Raw genomic sequence first — 23,311 nt, 5'->3', positions numbered from 1 at the left:
TTCGAGAGAGGTCAACAAGGCCTATAATGAAAGGAACACCATTCCTACTGTAAAGAACGGAGGTGGATCACTGATGTTTTGGAGACGTATGAGCAACAAAGGCACAGGAAACTTGATCAAAGTTGAAGGAAAGATGAATGCAGCACGTTATTAGCAAATACTGGAGGCAAATTTGCACTCTTCACCGCTGAAGCTACGCATGGGACGTACTTGGAAATTCCAACATGACAACGATCCAAAACACAAGGCCAAGTCGACCTGTCATTGGCTACAGCAGAACAAAGTGAAAGTTCTGGAGTGGCAATCTCAGTCTCCTGACCTCAATATCGTTGAGCCACTCTGGGGTGATATCAAGTGCGCAGTTCATGCTAGACAGCCCAGGAATCTATAGGAACTGGAGGCTTTTGCCAAGAAGAGTGGGCAGCTTTACCATCTGAGAAAATAAAAATCTCATCCACAATTACCACAAAAGATTTCAAGCTGTCATTGATGTTAGAGGGGACAATACACGGTGTTAAGAAATGGGGTATGTGAACTTTTGATCAGGGTCATTTGGAAGTTTTTAGTTGTCATTATGATTTAAAAAGAGAAAACACAGTAGTTTGACAATAAATGGCTTCCTCCAACCACTAACCATGAGTGGACAAAGAGTTTTTGGTGTTATCATTCATATTTTCTGAAAAAAGGCCAAGAAAGCAAAAATTCTGCCAGGTATGTAAACTTTTGAGCACAACTGTAGCATTACATGGAGTCTCTATAATATGGACCTGCAGGAATTCTGCGCGCTGACTTACAGCATCCTGCATAATCCTGCCTTCAAGAAGAAAATCCATTGGGAGCAGGACAAGATAAGCAATGCACTGTTCCTTAAAAGTAAGGGTACCGTCTCACAGTTGCACTTTGGTCGCTACGACGGCACGATCCGTGACGTTCCAGCGATATACTTACGATCTCGCTGTGTTTGACACGCTACTGCGATCAGGGACCCCGCTGAGAATCGTACGTCGTAGCAGATCGTTTGAAACTTTCTTTCGCCGTCAAGTGTCCCGCTGTGGCGGCATGATCGCATCGTGTAACAAAGGTGTGCACGATATTGTATACGATGTAATGGGTGGAGGAGCTTGATACGTAGGAGCGCCAAATTCTCCACCTCCTGTGTGCTGATTGGGCGGTACAATACTGTGCACTCATTCGACAGACGTAGTACTATTGTTCCCGGCCGATAAAACCGCGGCTCTCGAGCGCTGTATTCTTTTGAAATCTGAGGTGGCGTCGGGAACAATAGCGCTCAGGTGACAATTTTTCCAACCAATGCGCGCACAGTAACCAATGGCCAATCAGCACATTACAGGTGTAGTTAGCTAGCAGCACAACACGCCCCTCGTGAACAACGTCACGCATAGATTATGCAAAATGTGCTCTGAATTGTGAGAGCACCTCCTGTGTGACATGCCCATACGACTGTCCCGTACGACTTCAACATCGCAAATACGTCATGAAATTATCGCTCCAGCGCCGTGCATTGTGAAGTTTGACCGCAGTCTACGACGTTGGAGCGATAATCGTGCCGTCGTAGCGACCAAAGTGCCACTGTGAGACGTTACCCTTAGTGATAATGGCTAATATTTCTTTAGACCCTGAAAATAATGTACATCTAATTAGTATCTTCTTCTGTCTGTCTGTGTAAAAAGTACAGTACAGTAATTGTAGCGTAACATACAGGAAGCTGATGATGAGTAATTAGAGATCTTTCCCTGACGGGAAGGTTCTGCACTATGCAGGCTTATGGGAAGATAAAATTAGATTACCATCTTAAATATTTTGCTTCTGTGGCTATATTTTGTAGAATCCTCCAGAAACAGCTCTTCAGGTACTTCCAGGTAGGACACAAGAGGCTTGCAGAATGTAAAATCTAAGCTGTAATGTATACACATGTAATGTAAAGCGCTGGCCAGCCTATATTACCATTTAATCAAAAGACTAAGGTTGCACTACTCTTCAAGCATTTCCAGCTATGTATATAGAAACCTTGTCTAAAAATAAAAATTAAAAACACTCACAGAGGCAAGAGAGGTCACAAAGAACTTTTTATGACTTTAGAATTCCATTGGCCATGATAGGCATTGATGCCTGTAAGGGTTATTTTTATCAAAGCCTAAAACACACAATGATAGGTATTTTACAATCTGAGCTGATCCAAACCATCACTTATATTTGTGTATAAGAATGGACATGTGAGAAACATCCCTCTGCATTTTTACTACTTCCGAGCGTGTTTCTAAGCGTGTCTGCACTGTGACCTTTCTTCTATCCAGATTTAGATATAAAGAAAGAACTATCCCAGGCTGTCTTAATCAATATATTGTTGTTAGAAGGATCCCTCAACAATAAGATAAGAGGGTGAACTATTCCTGGAGACCCCATACATTAGCCATCATTTCTGGGTGAACCCACAGGTCGATTTCCCTTCAGCACTGACCACAGATGGAACGAGGCATTCGGGTGCTTTCACATTATATTCACGTTCATGGGTCCAATCGAGGCTTGCGTCTGAACACACCCTCAAATTAGGATTTGGAAGTATGCGCCGATGGGGCCATAAACTATAATGGTGCCAGCAGAGCGAAAGTGCGCTCTGCTGTGCATCATTTTTGGGCATGTACACCTACTGGAGGCGGACACCCAGATACAGTCTACTACGTCTGAATGCCCACCTCTAGTAGGTATCCACTCCCGAAAACGATGAAGACCATCAGTATTATAGTCCTGGAAAACCATATAGATAATATAAACTTAAAACCAAAGCTACACTTTCATAACCACATCAATCATCCTTTTCCTTACAAACCTTTCCAAAGCTCCCTTTTCCTATAACTTTCAGGAAGTCAAAGTCGGTTGGTTTAGCACTGAAAAGAAAAAGAAAAGTTTAAACTGTAACTGTTTCAATGTATTTATTCCTGGCTGATCCAGAAGTGAAACATCAGACACATTTCTGCAACTTCCCTACTCATTAGAATTTGGCTTTCATATCCGTGCGCATGCTACAGGGCTTATTTTCTGGCAAATTCCTTTTGAATTAGTGGATGTGAAATGTGGAATATAACTGCATGGTAAAGTGTGTTTAGAATGCTAGTGAAGTGTATATAAAGGGATTCCCTGGGTGGAAACCCTGCTGTGTGTAGCATAAATGCCCTTAGCAGATTGGCAATGACAACCACAGGGGTCTCCTGCGAACCCACTGTTGTCATGCCAACCTATCTACGCCCCATGATCATGTGACGGGGCGCCGATAGGCTGAGTTAGTGACTCACTTCCAACTGTGGCTGTTAGGGGCACATGATTCTGATCAAATCAGCTGTCATGTGCCGAAAAATATGCAGGCTCAGCTCCGAAGCCCATATCAAAGGGGGAGACACGACATATGACGTATATATACGTCATATATCTTGAAGGAGTTAAAATGCTCCCTGTCCTGTTGCACTTGTCCCTGCAGAAATCATTCCTCTAAAATGTATGAATATACTGTGGTATGTGCTGAAAACCAGCTGAATAAAAATGTATATCAAAGCAAAAGACCTACAATGGTCTGATGAAGGCAGTCACAATTATAGTAATATATTAAGAGTATAAACACTTGTATAGGAGTGCTTCTTTAGGCTGGCAAGCACAAGAAAATCAATAATTGCAGTTATATTGAAAAATCAGATCACAAGACACAACAGTGTTTCACCTGCGTGCACCTACATTATCCCACAGAATTAGTCTTTAGAGGTAAAGCAGCAGGGGAACATGTACTCACTTGGGGTTGGCAGACGGGCCCAGGTTAATGTTCGAAGTCATGACTGGAGAGCGGAGTTCACCTGTTCCAGTCTTGATGTCATTCATTCAACTGTAACAGGAAGAGGTGAGATTCCTTTGTCATTAACCACAAACAGGATGAAAAATGGAAGCGAAAGATACAACGAAATAATTTGCAGCTAGGAAGTCAGTTATAAAAGCAATTAGACTCAAGTAACTAAGAGTTAATTTACACAAGCTGGCCGGCATTAAACAACCACCAATTGGTAACAAGCAGTCATTTAAAAGCCTGTTTACACAGGCAGATCCCGCAAAGCGATGCTCACTAAATGATCTACATATACAGGTCCTTCTCAAAAAATTAGCATATAGTGTTAAATTTCATTATTTACCATAATGTAATGATTACAATTAAACTTTCATATATTATAGATTCATTATCCACCAACTGAAATTTGTCAGGTCTTTTATTGTTTTAATACTGATGATTTTGGCATACAACTCCTGATAACCCAAAAAACCTGTCTCAATAAATTAGCATATCAAGAAAAGGTTCTCTAAACGACCTATTACCCTAATCTTCTGAATCAACTAATTAACTCTAAACACATGCAAAAGATACCTGAGGCTTTTATAAACTCCCTGCCTGGTTCATTACTCAAAACCCCCATCATGGGTAAGACTAGCGACCTGACAGATGTCAAGAAGGCCATCATTGACACCCTCAAGCAAGAGGGTAAGACCCAGAAAGAAATTTCTCAACAAATAGGCTGTTCCCAGAGTGCTGTATCAAGGCACCTCAATGGTAAGTCTGTTGGAAGGAAACAATGTGGCAGAAAACGCTGTACAACGAGAAGAGGAGACCGGACCCTGAGGAAGATTGTGGAGAAGGACCGATTCCAGACCTTGGGGAACCTGAGGAAGCAGTGGACTGAGTCTGGTGTGGAAACATCCAGAGCCACCGTGCACAGGCGTGTGCAGGAAATGGGCTACAGGTGCCGCATTCCCCAGGTAAAGCCACTTTTGAACCATAAACAGCGGCAGAGGCGCCTGACCTGGGCTACAGAGAAGCAGCACTGGACTGTTGCTAAGTGGTCCCAAGTACTTTTTTCTGATGAAAGCAAATTTTGCATGTCATTCGGAAATCAAGGTGCCAGAGTCTGGAGGAAGACTGGGGAGAAGGAAATGCCAAAATGCCTGAAGTCCAGTGTCAAGTACCCACAGTCAGTGATGGTGTGGGGTGCCATGTCAGCTGCTGGTGTTGGTCCACTGTGTTTCATCAAGGGCAGGGTCAATGCAGCTAGCTATCAGGAGATTTTGGAGCACTTCATGCTTCCATCGGCTGAAATGCTTTATGGAGATGAAGATTTCATTTTTCAGCACGACCTGGCACCTGCTCACAGTGCCAAAACCACTGGTAAATGGTTTACTGACCATGGTATTACTGTGCTCAATTGGCCTGCCAACTCTCCTGACCTGAACCCCATAGAGAATCTGTGGGATATTGTGAAGAGAAAGTTGAGAGACGCAAGACCCAACACTCTGGATGAGCTTAAGGCCGCTATTGAAGCATCCTGGGCCTCCATAACATCTCAGCAGTGTCACAGGCTGATTGCCTCCATGCCATGCCGCATTGAAGCAGTCATTTCTGCCAAAGGATTCCCGACCAAGTATTGAGTGCATAACTGAACATTATTATTTGATGGCTTTTTTGTTTGTTATTAAAAAACACTTTTATTTGATTGGATGGGTGAAATATGCTAATTTATTGAGACAGGTTTTTTGGGTTATCAGGAGTTGTATGCCAAAATCATCAGTATTAAAACAATAAAAGACCTGACAAATTTCAGTTGGTGGATAATGAATCTATAATATATGAAAGTTTAATTGTAATCATTACATTATGGTAAATAATGAAATTTAACACTATATGCTAATTTTTTGAGAAGGACCTGTAATAGATTCAGTGTGCATAGGCTGCCATGGTTCTCAACAGCACAAGTTTACCAGAAAGATTCACTGCCGAAAACAAGGATTTTAAAGTAAACTTAAAAATCATTTCACTTTACGAATTAGCTCTTTGCTTGTTTGTCGGGTGGGACTTAGTTTTCACTAACAGATTGTTGAGAACAAGTGATACTAGGAACAATCGATCATGAAAATCTTTCACTGTAAAAGCCTCTTAAAGAGAATCTTTCACACTGGATTATGCCATCAACCTGTAGATATAGGGTTAAACTACAGTATAATATCATGATGAAGGTGCCTAGTCACCATACTCAAAGTGTGGCACTCTGGAGAAAATGAACTTTATTTCTCCCAGCAGCTGCTGGCTTTCAGTTATAGAAACATGTCAGTGTGACTACAGTCACCGCTCAGTGCTGTGAGCGGTGACTACAGTCACCGCTCACAGCACTGAGAGCAGCAGCTGTAAGCACGCCTCGGGACTTTGACACTTTTGGAAGTGCATTGAACAGCAAGGTGGATTGCTGCTGAGGGGAAAAAAATAAAAAATCTCTTTAAATCTTTAGCTTAGCGAGTGTGAACGAGCTGATTGTGACCTGAGCGTAAGTGCAAACGGCGGTTAATTGTGTGACTTGTGATTCAGTGAACAGGTATTTGGAAAACCTTTAACAAATACCTGTGTGAATTGGTGTGAGTTGCTGAATTGGGAATAGCTTTATTCACAAGGGGTTAATTTAGGGTGGGGGCTCATAATTAAGGGTTTATAAGGGGCATCTGGTTGGGGCTCCAGTCCTTTTGGAAGTGAATGGAACAGCAAGGTGGATTGCTGGTGAGGGGAAAAAATAAAAAATCTCTTTAAATCTTCTGCTTAGCGAGTGTGAACGAGCTGAGTGTGACCTGAGCATAAGTGCGAATGGCGGTAAGTGTGTGACCCAGTGCACATCTTGCCACATGTATGCAGTCCTTGATCAGCTGGATCAGCCGGTCGAGGGTGCATACTGATGTGCGAGATGTGAGCACGTTGTGCATTTGGAAGCCCAGATTCTGGATCTAAATGTGCAGCTGGCAACACTGAAATCCATAGACAATATGGAGAGGAGTCTTCTGCTCACTGAGCAGACTCTCAATGGGATAGATGAGGGAGGGGATGGTAGGATGGAGCTGCAGGACAGTGAAGCAGCAAGCTGGGTGACAGTTAGAAGGCCGGGTAGAGGGAAGCGTGCCAGGGAGGCTAGTCCTGAACTGGAACACCCCAATAAGTTTGCTAAGTTGGCAGATGAGGGGGTGCCAGTACAGGGGTAGCACTGCTGCAGCCACGCATGTCCTCTGAAAGCCAGAGGAGTCACTGCTACAGTAAGGAGGGAAATAGGAGAGCAGGGCAGGCCAGACAGGTGCTGGTAGTGGGGGATTCAATTATTAGGGGAACAGATAGGGCAATCTGTCACAAAGACGGGGATCGTCAGACGGTGTGGTGCCTACCTGGCACTCGAGTCCGACACATCGCTGATCGGGTTGACAGATTACTGGGTGGGGCTGGTGAGGACCCAGCGGTCATGGTGCACATTGGCACAAATGAAAAAGTTAGTGGTAGGTGGAAAGTCCTTAAAGATGATTTCAGGGAATTAGGCTGCAAGCTGAAAGCAAGGACCTCCAACTAGGTATTTTCCTAAATACTGCCTGTACCACGTACCACGCCAGAGAGGCAACGGGAGATTTGGGAGGTTAATAAGTGGCTCAAGAATTGCGGTAAGAAGGAGGGGTTTGGGTTCCTGGAGAACTGAGCCGACTTCTCAGTTGGCTACAGGTTCTACGCTAGGGACGGGCTGCACCTCAATGGGGAAGGCGCAGCTGTGCTGGGGGAGAAAATGGCTAGAAGGTTAGAGGAGTGTTTAAACTAGGGATTGGGGGAGGGTATTCATTTTATAGGAGGGGAAGATAGAGTTGGGGAAGTTGGGGGTAGCGGTGGCATGAGGGGTGGGGTTAGAACAATTAATTTAAGAAAGAATAGAGGTACAGAGAGATACATAAAGTGCATGTATACTAATGCTAGAAGTCTCGCCAACAAAATGGAGGAATTAGAATTAATGTTGTTGGAGCATAATTATGACCTGGTGGGGATATCTGAAACATGACTGGATGAGAGCCATGAGTGGGCTGTTAACTTGCAGGGCTATAGTCTGTTCAGAAATGACCGAACGGATAAGCAAGGGGCAGGGGTGTGTCTATATGTAAAATCATCCTTAAAACCTATCCGGCGTGATAATATAGGTGAATCTAATGAAAATGTAGAGTCCCTGTGGGTGGAGATAAGGGGAGGGGGAAAAAATAATAAATTACTGATAGGGGTTTGTTATAAGTCCCCAAAAATAATGGAAGCAACGGAGAATATCCTCGTAAAGCAAATAGATGAAGCTGCGACTCAAGGAGAAGTCATTATTATGGGGGACTTCAACTACCCTGAAATAGATTGGGGAATGGAAATCTGCAGTTCCAGCAAAGGTAATCGGTTTTTGACAACTATGAGAGACAATTACCTTTCACAACTGGTTCAGGATCCAACAAGAAGGGGGGCACTGATAGACCTAATATTAACTAACAGGCCAGACCGCATAGCAAATATACGGGTTGGAGGTCACTTGGGTAATAGTGATCACAAAATAATACGTTTTCATGTATCCTTTAATAAGATGTGTAGTAGAGGGGTTACAAGGACACTAATCTTCAGGAAGGCAAATTTCCAACGGATGAGAGATGATCTTGGTGCAATTAACTGGGACGATATCCTTAGACATAAAAATACACACAAAAAAAAGGGTGACAATTATTAGCATCCTGGATAGGACCTGTGCACAGTATATACCGTATGGGAATAAACATACTAGGAATAGGAGAAAACCAATATGGCTAAATAGAGCTTTAAGGGGCGCAATAAGTGACAAAGAAAGCATTTAGAGAATTAAAGGAAGTAGGTAGTGATGAGGCATTAAATAAATACACAAAAAAAAAAAAATTCTGTAAAAAGCATATATACATAATATTCTTTAACTACATACGGTAAATAGTGAGAAACTAAATAATGATAGTGTTGGCCCCCTTAAAAATAGTCTGGGTGAAATGGTGGATGAGGATGAGGAAAAAGCCAATATGCTAAATGACTTTTTTCATCAGTATTTACACAAGAAAATCCCATGGCAGACAATATGATCAGTGATAACAAAAATTCCCCATTGTCATCTGCTTAACCCAGCAGGAAGTGCGGCGGTGTCTAAAAATCACTAAAATTGACAAATCTCCAAGCCCGGATGGGATACACCCCAGAGTACTGCAGGAAGTAAGTAACTAAGTCATTGATAGACCATTATTTTTAATCTTTAAAGACTCCATAATAACTGGGTCTGTACCACAGGACTGGCGTAAAGCAAATGTGGTGCCAATATTCAAAAAGGGGACCAAAACTCAACTCGGTAATTATAGGCCAGTAAGCTTAACCTCTACTGTGGGTAAAATCTTGGAGGGCATTCTAAGGAATGCTATACTGGAGTATCTGAAGAGAAATAACTTCATGACCCAGTATGAGCACGGGTTTACTAGGGACCGTTCATGTCAGACTAATCTGATCAGTTTCTATGAAGAGGGGAGTTCTGGACTGGACCAACGAAACCCAGTGGACGTAGTGTATATGGACTTTTCAAAAGCTTGAGTAGAAGTAATGAGATGTGAAACTATGTGTTTAATTCTAAAACTCTGGGGAAAACCGTCAATGAAAAAGACCTGGGTGTATGAGTGGATGACAAACTCCCATTTAGTGGCCAGTGTCAGGCAGCTGCTACAAAGGCAAATAAAATAATGGGAAGCATTAAAAGAGGCATAGATGCTCATGCGGAGAACATAATTTTACCTCTATACAAGTCACTAGTTCGACCACACTTAGAATACTGTGTATAGTTCTGGTCTCCGGTGTATAAGAAAGACATAGCTGAACTAGAGTGGGTGCAGAGAAGAGCGACCAAGGTTATTAGAGGACTGGGGGGTCTGCAATACCAAGATAGGTTATTTATTTTGGAAAAACGAAGGCTAAGGGTGATCTTATTTTAATGTATAAATATATGAGGGGACAGTACAAAGACCTTTCTAATGATCTTTTTAATCATAGACCTGAAACAGGGACAAGGGGGCATCCTCTATGTCTGGAGGAAAGAAGGTTTAAGCATAATAACAGACGCGGATTCTTTACTGTAAGAGCAGTGAGACTATGGAACTCTCTGCCATATGATGTTGTAATGAGTGATTCATTGCTAAAATTTAAGAGGGGACTGGATACCTTTCTTGAAGAGTATAATGTTACAGGTTATATATATACTAGATTCCTTGATAGGGCGTTGAACCAGGGAACTAGTCTGATTGCCGTATGTGGAGTCGGGAAGGAATTTTTTTGGAACTTAGGCTACTTTCACACTTGCGTCATTTGGCCTCTGTCGCAATGCGTAGTTTTTGGAAAAAAACGCATCCTGCAAATATGCCCGCAGGATGCGTTTTTTCCCATAGACTTGTATTGCCGACGGATCGCGACCTATGGCCATAGGTCGCGTCCGTCGTGCACTGGCGTATTTTGGCGGACCGTCGTCACAAAAAAACGTTGAAGGGAAAGATTTTTCGTACATCGGATCCTGTATTTCCTACCGCGCATGCATGGCTGGAACTCCTCCCCGGGACTTTAGAATGGGCAGCGTTGAAAAACTGCATCCACTGCCCACATTGTGCCGAATTTTCACAATGTCCGTTGGTACGTCGCGACGGCCGCGTACCGACGCAAGTGTGAAAGAAGCTTTACTCTTTGCCACATGGTTTTTTTTTGCCTTCCTCTGCATCAACATGTTAGGGCATATTAGGTTAGGCTACGGATTGAACTAGATGGACTTAAAGTCTTCCTTCAACCTTAATAACTATGTTACTATGTTACTATGATAGCTGACTCTGTGCTGATGCCATGCTGAGATGTTTGTCAGTCAAAGTGTTGGGGTGTGCGTACTCCTACCGCTCTCAGTGCTGTGAGCAGGGACTGCAGCCACATTGGCACGCCTATATGACTGAAAACCAGTGGCTCCGGGAAGAAGTAAGGTTTAGTACAGGGGCCGGGCACCTCCCTAACATTATTAACTTGAAGATTAATCCTATACAGTATATGCAGGTTAACATCCGACCTGACAGGTTCCATTTAAGGGTCCATTTACGCGAACTGACCAGTGGTATTAAACGACTGCCTACTCAGTGGTGAGAGCAGTCAATGTTGGGAGGATATAAATTGCACCAAAGTGTCACACTTACCGTGCCTCTCTATAAGATAATGTCTCACATACTTTGACTCTATAAGATAATATCGCACATACTGTATCTCTCTATATGATAGTCACGCATACTGTGATTCTCTATAAGATAATGTCTCACATACTGTGCCTCTCTATAAGATAATGTCTCACATACTGTGCCTCTCTATAAGATAATGTCTCACATACTGTGCCTCTCTATAAGATAATGTCTCACATACTGTGCCTCTCTATAAGATAATGTCTCACATACTGTGCTTCTCTATAAGATAATCAAATAAATAAGGCAGCACACTGCGGCGCCAAAACATGCAAACATGAAACATGAAAATGGAACTGCATTACTGCACTAGAAATATGAAAAAATGAGAGCGTTTAGCGCATAAATTGGCCAATTCATGTGTACCTGGTAGCCACATTAAGGCATCTCTCGTATACCAGGTCCTAGACTTTCCTTTCTTTGCTGAGAATAAACGTCTTCATCTGAATGGGTACCTACTGTGAATCCTCTTCTTAGACTAAATTTCTCTCTCTCTGTGGAGGGGTAACGGACCTGCTGCGATCAAAACATCTGTGGCTAAGAGGTGGAGTGCTCAGTCAGAAGGCTAATGAATACAAATTAAAAAAAAAAAAGATTCTCTCTCTCTGTGGAGGGGTAACGGACCTGCTGCAATTATCCCTCCACAGAGAGAGAGAAATTTAGTCTAAGAAGAGGATTCACAGTAGGTACCCATTCAGATGAAGACATTTATTCTCAGCGAATAAAAATCCCCCCCGAGCACAAGCATATTATTAACTTAAAACTACAAATGAAGATTAAACGACAACCACAAGATGGATTTCGTCACCCAAGGTATCATTTTAATCAGTATAACAGCTCCGACCTGGCACTGTCTGTAGGTTACTGTGCAAAATCCTGCTGACAGGTTCCATTTAACTCCTTAATCCCATATGACGTACTATCCCGTCGAGGTGACGTGAGACTTAATTCCCAGGGACGGGATAGCACGTCATCGGTGATCGTCCGTTCTCACGGGGGAGCGCGACCGATCGCCGCCGGGTGTCAGCTGATTATTACAGCTGACATTCGGCACTATGTGCCAGGAGCAGTCATGGACCCCTCCTGGAAAAATAACCCCCGGATCAAACATGATCGCAGCGTTCCGGCGTCATAGGGAAGCATCGCGCAGGGAGGGGGCTCCCTGCGTGCTTCCCCGAGACCCTCAGAACAACACGATGTCATCGCGTTGTTCCGAGCATCTCCTCCCTCCCAGATCCAAAATGGCCGCGGAGCTCCTTCCGGGTCCTGCAGGGATGTGGCTTGCAAGCGCCTGCTCAGAGCAGGCGCCGGCAAGCCTCCTGCACTGCCTGTCAGATCGCTGATCTAACACAGTGCTCTGCAAAGTGTCAGATCAGCGATCTGACACTATAGCATGATGTCCCACCCTGGGACAAAGTAAAAAAGTAAAAAAAAAAAATAATAAGTACCTGTGTGCACTGTGCCTTGAGTTTTTTATATTTACATACAGTACTATGGGCCCCATGTAATGCTCCTCCATACAGCACATCTCGGGCCCTATGTAATGCTCCTCCATACAGTATTATGGGCCCAATGTAATACTCCATACAGTATTATGGGCCCCATGTAATGTTCCTCCATACAGTATTATGGGCCCCATGCTCCTCCATACAGTATTATGGGTCCCATATAATGTATTGTAGAACTGAAATAAATTAACTTTTTGATGATATTCTAATTTTGTGAGAAGCACCTATACATGTGCTTCAGTGTGTCACTTTTGTCACATAGTCCCAAGAGAATGTCACTTATAATACCTTTGCAATGCCTTTAGGCAAGGTTCACAAATAGTTTTTTTGGAGGCTCTGTTCACAGATTGTGGTCACATTGCCTTTTATCGTGTTCTTTGACGCTACATTTTCTGTTTCTGGTTGGTGTGTCATGCTGTAAATAAAGCTGCTTTGTTTTTGATACTTCCCAGTATTTGGCTTTGACAAAACGTTATTGACATAGGAGTTTACACTGCGTTAAAAAGAAGCACGGTGGGCATGATATTTCTATAAATCACTACTTTGCTAGAACTGTAAGATGCCACATTTTTGACTCAGCAAAAATGCATAGTGTCAAAAACTCACCAAAAGATCATCGTGGGAATGTAGCCTTACTCTCTACTTATTCTTCTTGACTGATTATTCTCTAGTTTTGCAAATGTCTTTGTCATTACTGGTAGCATGAGGTAGAACTTGCAACATAAGTCAGGTTGCACAGGTAGTCCAGCACCTCCGGATGTCACATCCATACATGCCTCTACAAGTTCTCATGTGTCACCCAAAACATTCTCAAGAACATATACAGGTCCTTCTCAAAAAATTAGCATATAGTGTTAAATTTCATTATTTACCATAATGTAATGATTACAATTAAACTTTCATATATTATAGATTCATTATCCACCAACTGAAATTTGTCAGGTCTTTTATTGTTTTAATACTGATGATTTTGGCATACAACTCCTGATAACCCAAAAAACCTGTCTCAATAAATTAGCATATCAAGAAAAGGTTCTCTAAACGACCTATTACCCTAATCTTCTGAATCAACTAATTAACTCTAAACACATGCAAAAGATACCTGAGGCTTTTATAAACTCCCTGCCTGGTTCATTACTCAAAACCCCCATCATGGGTAAGACTAGCGACCTGACAGATGTCAAGAAGGCCATCATTGACACCCTCAAGCAAGAGGGTAAGACCCAGAAAGAAATTTCTCAACAAATAGGCTGTTCCCAGAGTGCTGTATCAAGGCACCTCAATGGTAAGTCTGTTGGAAGGAAACAATGTGGCAGAAAACGCTGTACAACGAGAAGAGGAGACCGGACCCTGAGGAAGATTGTGGAGAAGGACCGATTCCAGACCTTGGGGAACCTGAGGAAGCAGTGGACTGAGTCTGGTGTGGAAACATCCAGAGCCACCGTGCACAGGCGTGTGCAGGAAATGGGCTACAGGTGCCGCATTCCCCAGGTAAAGCCACTTTTGAACCATAAACAGCGGCAGAGGCGCCTGACCTGGGCTACAGAGAAGCAGCACTGGACTGTTGCTAAGTGGTCCCAAGTACTTTTTTCTGATGAAAGCAAATTTTGCATGTCATTCGGAAATCAAGGTGCCAGAGTCTGGAGGAAGACTGGGGAGAAGGAAATGCCAAAGTGCCTGAAGTCCAGTGTCAAGTACCCACAGTCAGTGATGGTGTGGGGTGCCATGTCAGCTGCTGGTGTTGGTCCACTGTGTTTCATCAAGGGCAGGGTCAATGCAGCTAGCTATCAGGAGATTTTGGAGCACTTCATGCTTCCATCGGCTGAAATGCTTTATGGAGATGAAGATTTCATTTTTCAGCACGACCTGGCACCTGCTCACAGTGCCAAAACCACTGGTAAATGGTTTACTGACCATGGTATTACTGTGCTCAATTGGCCTGCCAACTCTCCTGACCTGAACCCCATAGAGAATCTGTGGGATATTGTGAAGAGAAAGTTGAGAGACGCAAGACCCAACACTCTGGATGAGCTTAAGGCCGCTATTGAAGCATCCTGGGCCTCCATAACATCTCAGCAGTGTCACAGGCTGATTGCCTCCATGCCATGCCGCATTGAAGCAGTCATTTCTGCCAAAGGATTCCCGACCAAGTATTGAGTGCATAACTGAACATTATTATTTGATGGCTTTTTTGTTTGTTATTAAAAAACACTTTTATTTGATTGGATGGGTGAAATATGCTAATTTATTGAGACAGGTTTTTTGGGTTATCAGGAGTTGTATGCCAAAATCATCAGTATTAAAACAATAAAAGACCTGACAAATTTCAGTTGGTGGATAATGAATCTATAATATATGAAAGTTTAATTGTAATCATTACATTATGGTAAATAATGAAATTTAACACTATATGCTAATTTTTTGAGAAGGACCTGTAGTATACAGCTCTGGCAAAAATTAAGAGACCACTGCAAAATATTTACCAGTAGTTTGTCTGTTTTTTTCTCTTTATAGGTATAATTTTGAGTAAAATGTAAATTGTTCTTTTATTCTATAAACTTCTGACAACATGTCTCCGAATTTCCAAGCAAGACATTTTGTACTTTTTTCTGACAAAGGAAAATGGTCAAAATTTTTAAAAAACAACCCAGTGCTTTCAGACCTCAAATAATGCAAAGAAAACAAGTTCATAATGATTTAGAAACAACAATACTAATGTTTTAACTCAGGAAGAGTTCAGAAATCAATATTTTGTGGAATAACCATGATTTTTAATCACAGCTTTCATGCGTCTTGGCATGCTTTCCACCAGTCTTTCACACTGCTCCTGGCGCAAAAATGTAAGCAGTTCTTTGTTTGATGGCTTGTGACTATCCAACATTCTCTTGATTACATTCCAGAGGTTTTCAATGGGGTTCAGGTCTGAAGATTGGGCTGCCCATGACAGGGTTTTGATGTGGTGGAGTCTTAATTTTTGCCAGAGCTGTATTCCAGAACAAGTCCCATTATACAAGGGTAACTGGATCGGACTATAGAAGGGCATTAACTGCGCAGCAGGACCAGTATTTGCTTCTTCTTGTGAAGACCAATATCCTGTAGTGGGACCTGTGCTCACAGTCCAGCACTGTACAGCTTGATTGTCAATCAACAGAGAACACCAGAATTGGGAGGTCCACCACTGACATCCCATTCTCTGCACAGATGAGAGAAAATTAACCCTGAAGACGTTACAGATAGTGATGAGCGAAGATACTCGTTACTCGAGATTTCTCGAGCACGCCCGGGGGTCTTCCGAGTATTTTTTAGTGCTCGTAGATTTAGTTTTTCTTGCCGCAGCTGAATGATTTACATCTGTTAGCCTGCATAAGTACATGTCGGGGTTGCCTGGTTGCTAGGGAATCCCCACATATAATCAAGCTGGCTAACAGATGTAAATCATTCAGCTGAGGCGATGAAAACTAAATCTCCGAGCACTAAAAAAAATACTCAGAGGACACCCGAGCGTGCTTGGGAAATCTCGAGTAACGAGTATATTCGCTGATCACTAGTTACAGACATTAAAGAGTCTAGAGATGTGGTGAATGTGATGCCTGCAACATCATCCAGCACGAACGCTTTGACGCTGGATCATTGATGGTTTGTGGGGGCATATCCTTCATCAAGTTGCACAAGCCACCACATAAAAACCAACAGAGCCCTGACTGCTGTTAGTGACCATAATGAAGTCATCAGAAAAATTATCAGACCTTATGTTGGTGCAATACAGTAGCTCGCCTTATGTGGCCAGAGAGTGTAGGCAGTTCCTGGATGACGAAGGCATTGATACCATTGAGTAGCTTTCACATTTCGATTATTGGGGGATTTGGTATCTATCACTCAGTTGGTTGATGATTTTAGTTTCCATTGGCCAATTGATAGCCATTTTGTTCTCCACAAATTACACTATTTAGATCAGTAAAAATGTTCTTGAATCTTTCCTTGAGATCAGAACTGTGATTTAGGTATTGTGTTAAAGGGATTCTGTGGAAACACTATTTAACACTACCTCAGACTGCTTTTATTGGCATGCAGGTGCACTTGTGGATGTATCAGCGCACTTGCAGTCTATAGTAGCTCCTCCTTCTCTCACCAGTGCCGCCCTTTGCTTTTTGATTGACAGTGGAGAGAAGAGGTGACCACTGCAGCAGTCTCTGATGTTAATCAAGAACTGGTATGTATCCCAACGATGCCATTTCTCTCTGTGCCATCTTACTCCTCTGTACATATCATAAACCTGTTCATTTGTTGGTGATCTGTGTAAATTAGTAGTCATGTCAGTTTTTTGTGTGCAGACAATCCTGAAAGACCTAAGGAACGCAGACATTTTGTAACTGCAATAGACTAACTTGAACTAGTGGCAGCCTGTTCTACAAACTCCTAGTAAAACATGTGAGTGTAAAGTTATTGCATAGGGAACTCTTATTTAAGGCGGTTCCTTTGCACTCTGTGGTATGTACCTGTTATTAGGCCACAAGGAAACTCATGATTGCAAATGCTACGTTCAGCGAAGATTGGTACAGTTTCTCAGCCATTTGTTTTTGTCCAAAACCAAGAGTGGATTGTACGGCTAACAGAAGTATTATTACAAAAATTGCACTAAAAATCTGTCATCATGGAAGATACCTTAAATTTTTTTATAGACAACAGCCTCCTGACCTCAGAGAGCTGGTATCGCCACACGTTTCCTATGTAGAATGTTGCCATTACATTCAACTAGTTTAGAAGATAGGCAGCCCCTCTCATTTATGTCCTATGGATGTAAAGAGTTCGGCATGATGGGACAACAACTCTAAAGTGACCATACATAGAGGCATACGGGAGGATGTAGGACATATCTGACTCATCAGAAGGACTTTTTCAACTACAACATCCTTGCTTGCTATTAGTGATGGAACATCCAGCATCTGTAAACTTGTACAGAGAGTTTGTTTCAATGTACACAGTCTAGGAAATCTTCCATGTGTTAAAGGGAACCTGTCAGCAGGATTGTGCACAGTAACCTACAGTGTCAGGTTGGCGCCGTTATACCGATTACAATGACACCTTGGGTGATGATCTGTCTTGTGATTGTTGTTTAATCTTTATTTTCAGTTTTGAGTTAATGATATGCTCGTGCTCCGGGGCAGCCTGTGGGGGTCTTGATGTGGTGCTCTGATTAGGGTATTCATAGTGCAGACTGCTGAGAGGTCACTGATCCCCCACTGACCTGCCCCCAGGTTTACGTAATGAATAACTATACATACTTAAAAAAAAAAAACCTTCTGCAGGCAGGCACTAGCTGTGGCACCTGTGCTGCAGCATAATCGCATGTTTTATGTGCCAATAATAACTGTTCTTTATGTTATTCAGCGAGGAAAAAAAATCTAATTGAAAATGGTGCCCGCCACGCCTGCACAGTAGCAGCAATCAGTGTATATAGCTGATCCTATAGCTGCAACTGCGCATGCGTCGGCGGCGCCATCTTACTGGATAAGAATAAAATCCTACTCCAAAATGGCGCCGCTGGCACGTACGCAGTAGCAGCTATCAGATCAGCTATATACACCGATTTATTTTTTCCAGCTGAATAACATGAAGTACAGTTATTATTGGCACATAAAACATGTGATTATGCTGCAGCACAGGCGCCACAGCTGGTACCTGCCTGCAGAAGGTTTTATTTTTTTAAGTATGTACAGATATTCATTATGTAAACAAGTAGGCAGGTCAGTGAGGGATTATGAATACCTAATCAGAGCACCACATATAGACCTCCCACAGGCCGCCCCAGGGCATGAGCATATCATTAACTCAAAAATGAAAATAAAGATTAAAAAACAACCACAGGACGGATTTCACCAACCAAGGTATCATCGTAATTAGGGTTGAGCGAAACGGGTCGGTCATTTTCATAAGTCGCCGACTTTTGGCAAAGTCGGGTTTCATGAAACCCGACCCGATCCCTATGTGGGGTCGGCCATGCGGTACGCGACTTCAATGACGCGAAAAGCGCCATTTCTCAGCCAATGAAGGTGGACGCAGAGTGTGGGCAGCGTGATGACATAGGTCTCAGTCCCCACCATCTTAGAGAAGGGCATTGCAGTGATTGGCTTGCTTTCTGCGGCGTCACAGGGGCTATAAAGGGGCGTTCCGCCGACCGCCATCTTACTGCTGCTGATCTGAGCATAGGGAGAGGTTGCTGCCGCTTCGTCAGAAGCAGGGATAGCGTTAGGCAAGGTACATTAACCCCCAAACCGCTTGTGCTGTAGCGATTTCCACTGTCCAACACCACCTTTTGTTTGCAGGGACAGTGGAGGCTACATTTTTTTTCCTCAGCGCTGTAGCTCATTGGGTTGCCATAGAAGGCTCCCTGATAGCTGCATTGCTGTGTGTACGCCGCTGTGCAAACCAACTGCTTTTTTCAAAGCACAAATCCTGTTGCTCCTTCCTTTCTGCACAGCTTTCTTGTTTGTTTGTCCACACTTTTGACTTTTTTGTGCAGCAGTCCACTCCTTGTTATTGCTGCCTGCCATACTTTGCTGAGATTACTGCAGCGAGATAGTAATTGTAGGACAGTCCCTTTTTTTTTTTTTGTTTCGTTATATCTTTTCAAGCCACTTTCTGCCACAGAAAATATACTCTAATACAGTGGCCCAGATTTATTCACTAGTCTCCCTGAAGAAAAAAAAAAGGGTGCAGATTAAAATTGGCAAATCTGTATCAGTGGAAGTCCTGTGTGTGGCATCTGTGTCTCATTTTCTGGCACAGAAAACATACAGTCTAACAGTGGGCCTGATTTCTTGCCAATTCTCCCATAAATAAATAAAAAATAGTGGGAGATTAAGATTGGCAATTTTGCCTCAGTGCCAGTGCTGTGTGTGGCATCTGTCTCTAATTTTGTGCCACATTAAACCTAGTGTGTAATACTGGGCCAGATTTCTTTTAAATTCTCCCTGAAAAAAAAACAGTGGGAGATTAAGATTGGCATTTCTGCTTCAGTGCCAGTTCTGTGTGTGCCACCTGTCTCAAATTTTGTGCCACATTAAACCTAGTGTGTAATACTGGGCCAGATTTCTTTTAAATTCTCCCTGAAAAAAAAAATTAGTGGGAGATTAAGATTGGCATTTCTGCTTCAGTGCCACTCCTGTGTGTGCCACCTGTCTCAAATTTTGTGCCACATTAAACCTAGTGTGTAATACTGGGCCAGATTTCTTTTAAATTCTCCCTGAAAAAAAAAAATAGTGGGAGATTAAGATTGGCAATTCTGCCTCATTGCCAGTGCTGTGTGTGCCACCTGTCTCAAATTTTGTGCCACATTAAACCTAGTGTGTAATACTGGGCCAGATTTCTTTTAAATTCTCCCTGAAAAAAAAAAATAGTGGGAGATTGAGATTGGCATTTCTGCTTCAGTGCCACTCCTGTGTGTGCCACCTGTCTCAAATGTTGTGCCACATTAAACCTAGTGTGTAATACTGGGCCAGATTTCTTTTAAATTCTCCCTGAAAAAAAAAATAGTGGGAGATTAAGATTGGCAATTCTGCCTCATTGCCAGTGCTGTGTGTGGCATCTGTCTCTAATTTTGTGCCACAGAACATATACTGTATAAGAGTGGGCCACATTTCTTCAATATTCTCCCAGAAAAAATAAAAAGGGAGAGATTTTTATTGGTAGTGTCTGCATCAGCGTCAGTCCTGTTAGTGGCATATCTGTCTGCCACTGAAGCTGTGTACTGTTATACATTTGGCCTGATTTTCCCTGCAGTCTCACCCACCTATAAAGGGATATATAAATCCAACAGAAGTTTGAGTTCACCTTGTAACTGGTTTTACAGTAACAAATACCGTTAGTTTGGTTACGTTTTTCAAACAATGAGGAACTCTGGTGGAAGAGGTCGTGGCCGTGGGCGGTCATTGCCAGCTGGTAATGATGGTAGTGGTGGTGGAGCATCAGGTGGTCGTAGGAAAAGCAATATAGCACCTAAGTCTCGAGTTGTTGAGCCAGGTTCGTCGTCTGGCTACACAAGGCCTCGAACGCTTCCTTTTCTGGGAGTAGGAAAACCGCTTTTAAAGCCGGAGCAGCAAGAACAAGTTTTGGCTTTCCTTGCTGACTCAGCCTCTAGCTCTTTCGCCTCCTCTTCTGAAACTGCTAAATCTAAAAGCAGCGCGTCGTTAGTGGATGTTCACGGTCAGGGACAAGTCGCTTCTTCACCAAGAACAACAGAGAAGGATGCGTCAGGCGACACAACGGGTTACTCCATGGAGCTCTTTACACATACCGTTCCTGGGTTAGAAAGTGAAACAGTTAACAGGCCATGCCCATTACAAGTTGAATCGGACATGGAGTGCACAGATGCACAGCCACAGCCTGATTACTATGCTGTTCCTTTGACTCAGACCAGAACATTGCCCTCGAAGTGTACTGATCCAGAATCAGACCCTGGTGAGACTATGGTGCCCCGTCACGAACGCTATACCACCGGCTTACACGGTGACACAGACGAAGTTGCACACGACATAGAAGAGGAGGTCATAGATGACCCAGATGTTGACCCCGATTGGCAGCCATTGGGGGAACAGGGTGCAGGCGACAGTACCTCTGAAGCGGAGGAGGAGGAGCTGCAGCAGGCATCAACATCGCAACAGGTTCCATCTGCCGGGCCCGTATCTGGCCAAAAACGCGTGGCAAAAGTAAAACCAGTTGTAGGACAGCGTGGCCATCCGGTTATAGAAGCTCAGTCTGCAATGCCTGAAAAGGTATCCGATAGTAGAAAGAGTGCAGTCTGGCATTTTTTTAAACAACATCCAAATGATCAGCGTAAAGTCATCTGTCAAAAATGTTCAAGTACCTTAAGCAGAGGTCAGAATCTTAAAAGTCTAAATACAAGTTGCATGCATAGACATTTAACCACCATGCATTTGCAAGCCTGGACTAACTACCAAACGTCCCTTAAGGTTGTAGCACCCTCGGCCAATGAAGCTAGTCAGCAACGCTACATCCCTTCCCTCACTGTAAGCCCACCATTTCCTGCACCACCTGCAGTAAATGTGCAGGTTTCATCGCCAGGCCAAAGCAGTCAGGGAATCACCAGTTTCATAGTAGGAAACACAGCATGTAGGGCACCAGCAAGAATACCATCACCAACCCTCTCTCAGTCTGCCATGTCCACCGACACCCCCGCTAGTTCCACCATGTGCAGCTCTCCAGTCCAGCTCACCATACATGAGACTCTCGTTAGGAAAAGGAAGTACTCATCCTCGCATCCGTGTACACAGGGTTTGAACGCCCACATTGCTAGACTAATCTCATTAGAGATGATGCCCTACTGGTTAGTTGAAAGCGAAGCTTTCAAAGCCCTGATGGACTACGCTGTACCACGCTACGAGCTACCCAGTCGACACTTCTTTTTGAGAAAAGCCATCCCAGCCCTCCACCAGCATGTAAAAGACCGCATCGTCCATGCACTCAGGCAATCTGTGAGTACAAAGGTGCACCTGACAACAGATGCATGGACCAGTAGGCATGGCCAGGGACGTTACGTGTCCATCACGGCACACTGGGTGATGTGGTGGATGCAGGGTCCACAGGGAACAGGAATATTGGGACAGTTCTGCCTAGCCCACGGTCTAGGAAACAGTTGGCTGTAGGCGTTCGCCGCCCCCCCTCCTCCTCGTCCTCCTGCAGAAGCGAGAGCTCGTCCACAGACCGCAGTCGCACAACCACTCCATCCGCAGCTGCCCATGTTGCACTCGAGGTGTCCCATTATGGGACAGCTAGTGGCAAGCGTCAGCAGGCTGTATTGGCAATGAAGTGTTTGGGCGACAACAGACACACCGCGGAAGTTCTGTCCGAGTTCTTGCAGAAAGAAACTCAGTCATGGCTGGGCACTGTACATCTTGAGGCAGGCAAGGTAGTGAGTGATAACGGAAGGAATTTTATGGCTGCCATAGCCCTTTCACAACTGAAAAAAACTTTCCTTGCCTGGCTCACACCTTAAACCTGGTGGTGCAGTGCTTCCTGAAAAGTTATCCGGGGTTACCCGACCTGCTCCTCAAAGTGCGCAGACTTTGCTCGCATATCCGCCGTTCGCCCGTGCACTCCAGCCGTATGCAGAACCATCAGCGGTCTTTGAACCTTCCACAGCATCGCCTAATCATCGACGTTGCAACAAGGTGGAACTCCACACTGCACATGCTTCAGAGACTGTGCGAACAGAGGCGTGCTGTTATACATCCTTTTTTGGGTTTCATTTTTTTCTCCCTCATCTATAGAAATGGATCCGGTTAAGGTTCAGGCCATTCATGATTGGATTCAGCCCACATCTGTGAAGAGCCTTCAGAAATTCTTGGGCTTTGCTAATTTTTATCGTCGTTTCATTGCCAACTTCTCCAGTGAGGTTAAACCTCTGACCGATTTGACCAAGAAAGGCGCTGATGTGACGAATTTGTCATCCGCGGCTGTTTCTGCCTTTCAGGAGCTTAAACGCCGATTTACTTCTGCCCCTGTGTTGCGTCAGCCAGATGTTTCTCTTCCATTTCAGGTTGAGGTTGACACGTCTGAGATTGGGGCAGGGGCCGTTTTGTCTCAGAGGAATTCTGATGGTTCCTTGATGAAACCGTGTGCCTTCTTTTCTCGGAAGTTTTCGCCTGCGGAACGCAATT

At 43.6% G+C, this 23,311-nt stretch overlaps 1 protein-coding gene across 1 annotated transcript in view; it reads right to left on the bottom strand.

The window, feature by feature from the left end:
* SGK2 (serum/glucocorticoid regulated kinase 2) overlaps positions 1–23,311 on the bottom strand; it is a 122,469-nt gene that overhangs the window by 83,161 nt on the left and 15,997 nt on the right. Inside the window, exons 2-3 of the mRNA XM_069752319.1 lie at positions 3,800–3,889; positions 2,849–2,906 (exon numbers count right to left, since the gene is read on the bottom strand). Coding sequence (XP_069608420.1) covers positions 2,849–2,906; positions 3,800–3,885 — 144 coding nt within the window. The 5' untranslated portion in view covers positions 3,886–3,889. The remainder of the gene's footprint in view (positions 1–2,848; positions 2,907–3,799; positions 3,890–23,311) is intronic.

The sequence above is a fragment of the Ranitomeya imitator genome, chromosome 2 (genome assembly GCF_032444005.1).
Source record: "Ranitomeya imitator isolate aRanImi1 chromosome 2, aRanImi1.pri, whole genome shotgun sequence".
Lineage (NCBI taxonomy): Eukaryota > Metazoa > Chordata > Amphibia > Anura > Dendrobatidae > Ranitomeya > Ranitomeya imitator.
This window is presented reverse-complemented; position numbering and strand designations above follow the sequence as displayed.